Genomic DNA, 8,743 nt, shown 5'->3' with positions numbered 1-8,743 from the left:
GCCTCAGTGTTCAGGCAAGATGTGGGAGTTTGGAGGAGAGCTGCTGTCAGCGGGATAAAGTTTGGATAGATTCTAAGAATAGATTGGTTGTTTTTTCAACCAATCTAGTTACTTAAAACTAATTTGGTTAGAATAAACAATGTAATGATAAAAATTTGAGCAAACCACCGGACAAAGTCAGTGTTAACACGTCAGTGTTAACTAGTATTTTCTCCTTGCTATGGTCATCTACATAGGTGGCGTCATCTGCAAGAGACAGGCTCTCACCCTAGAAGATGATGGTTCAAGACTTGTCTTTGACTGATTAAACTGGCTGATGAGACTAATTTGCACTGTTTTGCCCGAGTAAAAATATAGATTGGGTAAATTAGGTCGGTTTAGTCAAAAGATTGGTTGAACAACTTCCAACCTGATTAAAACCAAAAAACGTGGTAAAACTATCATGTTTGAATAAAAATGACCAACACCTTTCATTTTTCTCATCATTGCTCGTCAAAGTAATTTCCATCTGTGCAAATTGGGCAATCACAATCAGAAATACTTCAATAATCCCAAACACTTTCACTGTCTGCTTGAGTTTATTTCACTAAAATGGCAGAAAAACTGTGAACCTTAAATGATTGTTCTAAGAAATGTTACACTTAAAAAAAAAATTACAAAATAGTTATCATACACACCAACCATTAACAATTTCAAGGGAACTTGAAAGGGCAAAAAAACCCCACAGATTTTATTACAAACTGTAGTTCTGCAGTCCACCAGTAGGTGGTGACATGTTCACATGAAGCCTCATGAACTGTTAGCCTCGTGAGACCATCCTGATCTCGCGAGCTTTCAAGGTTTCACTCGCAGATCAGTCTGGAAACCCCCTAGTTAAAGAAAATTTGGAGCCGTTCACCAAAGGAACGTCCAATCAGCGTTGGCTTTGAGGCGGGTTGAGGTGTGACGCAACGAGAAGCGCGACAGTTCAGTTTAAAGAACATGGCGGCTTCAGCCGACCAAACTAGCGTTAGCGTGGCTATCGAGCAAGTTTTATCGGAATTACAGAGTATTTCTTCACTGAAAGAAGAGCAAAACACTGCTCTGGAGGCTGTTCTCAGAGGAAAAGATGTTTTTGCTCTTCTCCCGACTGGTTTCGGCAAGAGTATCCTGGCTTGTGGTTGTGTTTTCGTCGTCGCTCTGTTAGTACGTCATATGCTTCGTTGATCTGATTGGTTTATTTGGCCCGTCTATCACCAACATAGGCCAATCAGCTAACCAGTATTTTCGCCCCTTCCCAAAATTACTTCAACGGATGGTTTCCAGATGGATATGCAGAGCAAATCCATCTGGCGGAGTCGGGTTAATGAACTGTGGGGATCGTTGAAGCAATTTGGCCAAACGGTTCAATGCCTCATGAGGCTTCATCTCACCATCACCGCTCACAGTTCTTAAAGGGACTTTTTATAGCATTCTAGAGTTTAATGTGGATTTACAGCTTGGTTTAATCAGAGATTTAAAAGCTGCAGTGGGACCTTAATTGACTGCTGCTATATAGACCCTGTGTGAAAGAGCCTTTAATACCTAAAGCTGGTTATGACGCCCCTAAAGGGTAACAACTGTTATCTCTCATCTCTGGAGGGGTTTTTACACAATCGTTCCATAATTCTTAAAATTACACAAAAACCTTCACGTTGGTGTTTCTTTAGAGGTGGACTCTCTGCTGTATAAAGTGGTTGGACTTCCTTCTTCAGGATCTTCTTGTGGACAGCAAGCTCTTCAATATCACCAATCTATTGCAACTCTACCATGTTTGTCCGGCCGTATGACACACTTCTCCTAAAATATTAGTTTCACACCGAAGGTAATGGGAGGCGACGGCGTACCTTAAAACCAGCTCTGCGTTTGTCTCCTTAGTCCAGGGGTGCGCAATTCCAGTTCCCAACTGGCCGGCATCCTGCAACTAGTAGATGTGAGTTGGGTTTAACACACCTGGATGTGGTAATTAGATGATTGAGAGGACTCTGCAGGAAGTGACTGCATGCTGAGGAGGTAACTCAGCTATTTGATTCAGGTGTGTTGGACCAAGGATGGATGTAAAAGTTGCAGGATACTGTCCCTCAGGAACTGGAATTGCCAACCCTGCCTTAGTCCAAAGAATATTTTCTGAAAGTCAAGAGTAATTATGTCTTTTTGCCGAAGGGAGGGACTTAACGTTTCTATACAGTCAGTCATAGTTTTGTGTTGGAGATTTTTCACAGTAGTAATTTTTGCCCATCCTGCTACTCTTTGTTGAATCAAGAAGTTTGATATTCCGTAAAAATTCAAAAAATATCCACTGGACTTGGTTTCCAAGACCTACCCGCTCCAGCCGGTGAACAATACCTCCTTAACGTCCGACCCTCAGAATCATAGACAGGTTTCAGATATTACAGGCTAAGAATGGAACCAAACGACCCATTCATCGGTTACCATTTGCATGTCTCCAAGCGATACAAGGCTTTGTCTATATAAGACTCAAACTTATTGTGGATCCAGACATTTGAATTGAGAAAGCGTCCTGGAGAGGTGGCGAAACGTCTTCAAAGCTTGGAAACCAAGTCCAGTGGATATTTTTTGAATTTTTACGGAATGACTATGACCTGGATGACTGGGAATCTTCATCAGCACAAGTTTGACATTAACTGAGGTAAGTGAGGCCTCTTTCCTGACCTCCTGGATGAGTCACAGATGGACTCTTGGATCAGGTTCGGTGGGTCCGCCGTTCTTTGGAAAGTTCAACACCTTTCCAGTCTTGCCTGTTGTTAAAAAGGACTCTTACTGCAAATCAATGAGGTCAATGAAGCTTTAAAACCCATTTGGAAAGAATAAAAGTCAATCACTTGGTTTCTCATCTGTTCAACTTTTTTTTAGATTGAGGAATAATGAGTTTCTTTCTGAGATCTTTAGCTCTAATTCATGTTGAAGGACTGCTTACTTCTTCTGTTGGGCTAGGTTGCTTCGTCTGGCATTTCTCTTGAATAAAATAAACTCAAATGTACAGCGTGCCATAGGTGGGAAGAAAAGAGCAGATCTCTAAAGGGTAAACTTTTTCAAAGAACCGTTTATGAATAATTTATCTTTAGTTGGTGCAGTTTAGCTGATCAAACTCCACACAAAAAGCATCGTCAGCGAACTGACCCCCCTCCCCCCATCGATTCTCTTCATCTGATCAAGATGAAAAAGAATCGTTTCATTCTGGGAAAGGTCTGCAAACAAACCAGCTTCAAAGAGCTGTAATCTCCATCTTCTCACATCACGCTCCTCATTATTTCTGTTTGCTCTCTTTGTGTCGAGTCAGGGATTACAGTTATCTGAGAGGAAGATTAGAGGAAAGCCGGTTTTGAGGAAGCCTGATCTCACTTTTATCCAATTTCACAGTTTGTTATTAGTGAGCACGCAAGGATGAGGGATTGAATTGCTTGTGAGGCATGAAAAAACTTTCCCGAGGTCAGACCAAAAGGTAAGCGGCTGCATCCGAGGACATGCTTCCAGAAGACAAGATGGTCAAAGGAGGTGTAGTGCTGATCATTAGGCAATAGATGGCATCCATGAGTCATGAGATTCAAGAGTCATGTTTCACAGAAAAAAAAAATGGACTCATTCAAACAAAGGAGCAGTGGCACGTTTTGCTTCAGCAGGCTGTGGTAAAAGCGCCCCTTCCAAGAAATATACAAGACTGGCGGGGAGGTTTGAAAGCACGGTGCTCCTTGTGGCCTCTCCCCACATCAAACTGTCATAGAGGAACTGCTAAACAATGCAGCCCAGTGTTTCAGCAGAAGGAGCCGCTCTGTTAGCATTGATGGAAACAGGTGACCGGCTGTCAAAATGAGAACACTCTGACTCTGCTGCTCAGCTGGTGCAAAGTACAACTCAGAGGGTGATTTGGCAAACATGACATTTCCGTGTAATGACATGGTCGGTGGGAAAATGGGAGTCCCAAGGCAAACTGAGGAGGGTGCAGACAGGGATACTTTAAATTTAAGTTAAACAGACACAAAAAAGTGCAGCAAAAATTATTTCTTTATGGCAATATTTTAGATTCAGTTTAAAGGCAGCACATCAAAGGTCAGCAAGGTCCCCAGAACAATACCGAACCCAAAGAAACGCAACATATCCTCCTCACTTCCCGAAAGCCTTCAGAAACTTTAGAGACAGATTTAAAACCCTGAAACTTTATTTTATGGAGAACGAAGTAGTTAATAATTTTTTCAGTTCACTGTAAGCAAAACATTTAAAGTGTATCACCGATAAAAATCAACAAAAGTGATCTTACAGAGATGAGATGGACAGACTTTAAAAATGAAACGTGAAAAGACAGAAGAGGGGTGGAAAGAGTGGTAAGGAACTAGGAAAGGAGGGATACAAAGTAGGGAGGATACACTTAAAAAAAGGATTTAACTAAAATAAGGGAGACTGACATGGAAATGGAGGGACAGAAGAAATAACGAAGAGGAAAAGGGCAAAAAATGAAAATGTGGGGGAAAGGAGACCTGGAATGAATTAGACAAGGAGAAAAGAAATGGATGAAATAAGAGAGAAATTAGATTTGAAGGAAAACATAAAAAGGAACAAAAAGATAAGTAAAATCTAGCAAAGCAAATGTTTTACCCTTATCCATTTGTCATGGTCTTGGTTCTGTTGTTCTTTACTTTGCTCCTTGTTTTCTAGTTTTATTGGTTTAATTCCAGTTTTGTTGTAATTTCTAGATTTATGTTAGTTCTCATGTTTTTCTGTTGCCCTCTTGTGTGTGTGTTCCTTTCCCCTTCGCTCCCTCGTTGTCTCCTCTCACACCTGCTCCTTGTCAGCTCGTTAGCCCTCCCTTTGTCTCTGTCAGCTATATATGCTCTCACAATTTGCTGGTTCCTTGTCTTTGCTGTCCTCTCATGCTGTTGTCCACCTACCTCGTCTCTCCCTGGGTTCTCGTGTTTGGTTTCCCCAGTTGTCTCCATAGTTCTGGTTTGCTTTTCATTATTAGTTGGATTTTTGCATTCCTGCCTTTATTTACCGTTTTTGGCCCATTAAACTCCAAGAAATCTCCTCAGCCTCTCTGCATTTGGGTCCTCCAATCCTCAACCAAACCTTGACACGCATTAACCTGGAAACCTAATTGGAAATCAACCTGAGGAATCTGATTTGAAACCTTTAGCACTTTCCATCAGGATGTCCAATCTACCTTCCTGCTGGGCCTTTTTCTCCTCTAATAAAGGCACATAGGCAATGACAGCCCCAGAAACAATCCTGGTTCTGCTTTTGCACTTTTAACAACTTTTTCCTGTCCAGAAGAATCAATTTAACATCAGTTGACTGGATTATAAAAAAGAAACTGGGATCTTTTGCATCCTTTTGCATCAAAACTCCTGAAATCTGTTATTCATACCTCTTGGCTTTAGTCACTGGAGTAAAGATCAGAAACAAAAGGTCCGTTAAGCCAGAATCTGGGTATGGTTCTTATTTGTATGACTAAACATCCAATAACCCAAACTGCCAATATTAATAAAAGTAAAACAGTACCACCTGTGTGGATTTCCCATTTCTGCACCACAGTTTGTTTTAGTGTCATTCCTGCAAAAGTGATATTTATTTTTTAGCACCAACTTCATTGCATCTAAAGAATCAAAAAACATCGAGGCAGTTCCAGTAATCTTCACACAAACTCAGGTCCTGTCAAAATAGATTTTATTGAACACAAATGGAAAGACAAACAGGGCATCCGTTTGAAGAGCTGCTACATTTCGGTCATCCAAAAGCATAGTTTCCTGTCACCGCCGACCACACAGAGCGGCAGCGTCCGATGCCAGCTGAGGCCCGATCCGACTGAGGACGATCCGATCGTTACAGGCTGCAGAGAGGGGAGCGTCAGATGCAAGGAACTCAGAAAAGCAGCTGGCTTGTGCTGTGAGGTGAAAACTTACCTGTGGGTGACCGAGGTGATGGATGAAAACCTGACTGCTGACTTTTCCGGGACATCCGGTGGTGGCGAAGAAGCTTTCATTGGCGAGAGACCACCTGGAGAGCACAATGATACCTGTAAAAAGTCTGCTCTTTTTCAGGTAATTAAAATAAAGGTAAATAAGATGGCGTACCTGAATAGCCTAGCTTTGTCTTTATGAGCAGGTCGTTTCTCTTGTGGATAACTGCATAAACGAAGACAGAAATGAGATACATTAGATGTCCTGCAGATGAGCTAATGAAGCTGCACCTGTGCGCCCTTTTCACCCCACCTGGAGCGCGTGATGTCCCAGATCAGCCAATCGGTGCCAACTGCGGCCCCGACTTTGATAGTGTTGGTGAGACACCAGTCAGCAGACATGAGCGGCCCGCTGGGTCCGCAGTCCAGCGACAGGATGGCCTGCTGGGTGATCAGGTCGTAAAAACGGATCGTCCCCTTCTTCTCTGCCACCATTAACTGATCAGCAAATGTGTCAGAAGAGTAGAAAGAAGGGTACAAGTTAGCATAATGAAACACAAGACCTCTGTAGAAGTTCCTTATTATAGAAAAACAAAACATCATGTATATATATATATATATATATATATATATATATATATATATATGAAAAACAAGAGCTTTTATATAAGTCTGGAGTATACCAAACTAAAGGAACCTTTAAGGCCATGTTCAATAATTGTAGCAGCAGAAAATTATAACAACAAAAAAAAAGTGTTTGGTAAAAGTTTAAAAACAATCCACTGGACTTGGTTTCCAAGGTTTGAAGACGTTTCGCTTCACCTCCAGGAAGCTTTCTCAATTCAAATGAATTGATTTTTTCCCCCATTTGAATTGAGAAAGCTTCCTGGAGGGGAAGCGAAACGTCTTCAAATCTTGGAAATCAAGTCCAGTGGATTGTTTTTAAACTTTTACGGAATGACTATGACCTGGATGACCTGGATGAATCTTTATCAGTAAAAAAAAGTGTTAGTTCCTTTTTAGGGTTAAACAATATAAAGTCGTCAGTATTGAAAAAATAAAATACGCCTTGGATACATTTTTTTTTATTTTGGAAAAAAAGCAGGATTTTTATAAAACAGGTTTCTGTGCTGAGAATAAAGGTCTATGTTCACACAGCAGCCTGAAGTGACAAATACGATTTTTTATGGCACAAATGCCACCTTAATCTGATCTTTTTATGACAGTCTGAACAACACAGATTGGATTTTTTCCAATGCGGCCAAAGACACTTGGCTTTGTGTGATCCTGAATCTGATACGAATTTGATCTTTTCAAATGCGACCTGTCGCATTCATCTGACCTGAACGTCATTAGTACTCAACAAAGGTCCCTATTCTGCGTCAAACATCAACAGTTAAAAAGAAAAACAACCATGGGGGATAATAATGCGGAAAGCAGTCTTAATTTTCAACCATCTTGAAAAGATTGCATTATTAAATGGGTCATAGAATGATTCTATAGGGTATTTGGTCCTTAAGGTCTCTGAATAGGGTTTGTAACATTGGTTGGGCTGAAAATGGCATATCTGCTGTTCTATGAGCCGTAATACAAGCCTGGTTAAAAGCCCTAGAATGAAACGGCAGGTTTTCTCCCTTTTATGGTATGATCATGAATATTTAGATGAGCTGTGCTCTGATTGGTTGGTTTAAAAAGAGCGAAGCTGCTGAGAAAGGACACATCATAGCAACAAGCACTCACTCACTGAAACATCAAATTGTTGATACAGTAGGGTGACCAGACGTCCTCTTTTTCTCGGACATGTCCTACTTTTCATACCTAAAAAAAAAATGTCCGGGGGTAATTTGAAAATTGTCCGGGATTTTGGTCGACTGCAGTGCAGCACGTACCCGGCGGACGGGGGCTGGGAGCCAGCAGGGGACAGCGCGACTGAACCCAACCCGGTGAAGGTAGCCAGGACGATGGCGGCCCCGTGCTTCCCCCTGCCTCATGGCTCTTTTCTGAGAGCATGAGCTGATCCAGTCAGCGGCCCAGCAATCCACGCTTCATACAACCGCCGTCATTTCAGGGCTTCGTTTGAATTCCCCTGTTTTATGGTGGAAGTTTAAAATTGTGAGATTTGCAGAGAAAGGAGGTGTGTATGGGGTTTGAACTTCTCTGTACGTCCATTTCAGCCACCGAACTGTTATACATCTATGACAATGGAAACTCGGTTTGGAGTTCTATAACCCTTTAATGATCGCTAGATGAGCTCCAGCACTACCATCCTTTTTTACTTCTGTAAACACACGCTCGCTTGTGTTTTGCTTGCTTGTGACGTCATTGCGTCCTCTACTGCGCATGCGGGACTCTTAAGTTGTATGAATGCAGTTCACACAGGAGATCACATACAAGTCACATATACCGTATTCTCACGACTATAAGGCGCATATAAACGTCTTTTTTTTTCTGAAAATAAGCGGCGCGCCCTATAGTGCGGTGCGCCCTATGTGTGTTGTTACTACGGACGTTGTTGAGACCACCATGAGAACGTTAAAGGGGGAAGTGTGGGCGTGGATTGTGTATAAAAGAACAGGTATGTGCTTTTTAAGAGAAAGCAGCTGAAGCAGCTTTGCTGCTCTGGCTGCGCGGTGCAAAAGTGTGTCTGATGCGCGTTGGGCGGAGCTTCACTATCCTTTCTCTGCCTTGCAGCTATATTTGCTGTGATCAGTGGGAATAAAGTAGTTTTAATATGTTTTTAAGTGAGAAAGTACACTTGCAAACGTAATCAGTGCAGTCAGTTCATTCAGATTACATCATGGTACACCGCGGCGG

At 41.9% G+C, this 8,743-nt stretch overlaps 1 protein-coding gene across 1 annotated transcript in view; it reads right to left on the bottom strand.

Annotated features, from left to right (window-relative positions):
• Positions 1–5,680: 5,680 nt before the first annotated feature.
• The window catches only part of nup37 (nucleoporin 37kDa), a 28,183-nt gene continuing 25,120 nt past the window's right edge, over positions 5,681–8,743 (bottom strand). The window contains exons 7-10 of the mRNA XM_015375582.1: positions 6,243–6,427; positions 6,105–6,155; positions 5,934–6,027; positions 5,681–5,860 (exon numbers count right to left, since the gene is read on the bottom strand). Coding sequence (XP_015231068.1) covers positions 5,747–5,860; positions 5,934–6,027; positions 6,105–6,155; positions 6,243–6,427 — 444 coding nt within the window. The 3' untranslated portion in view covers positions 5,681–5,746. The remainder of the gene's footprint in view (positions 5,861–5,933; positions 6,028–6,104; positions 6,156–6,242; positions 6,428–8,743) is intronic.

The sequence above is a fragment of the Cyprinodon variegatus genome, unplaced genomic scaffold (genome assembly GCF_000732505.1).
Source record: "Cyprinodon variegatus isolate N-32 unplaced genomic scaffold, C_variegatus-1.0 Scaffold7, whole genome shotgun sequence".
Taxonomy (NCBI): domain Eukaryota; kingdom Metazoa; phylum Chordata; class Actinopteri; order Cyprinodontiformes; family Cyprinodontidae; genus Cyprinodon; species Cyprinodon variegatus.
Note: the sequence above shows the minus strand (reverse complement) of the source record. Positions and strands in the feature narration are given on the sequence as shown.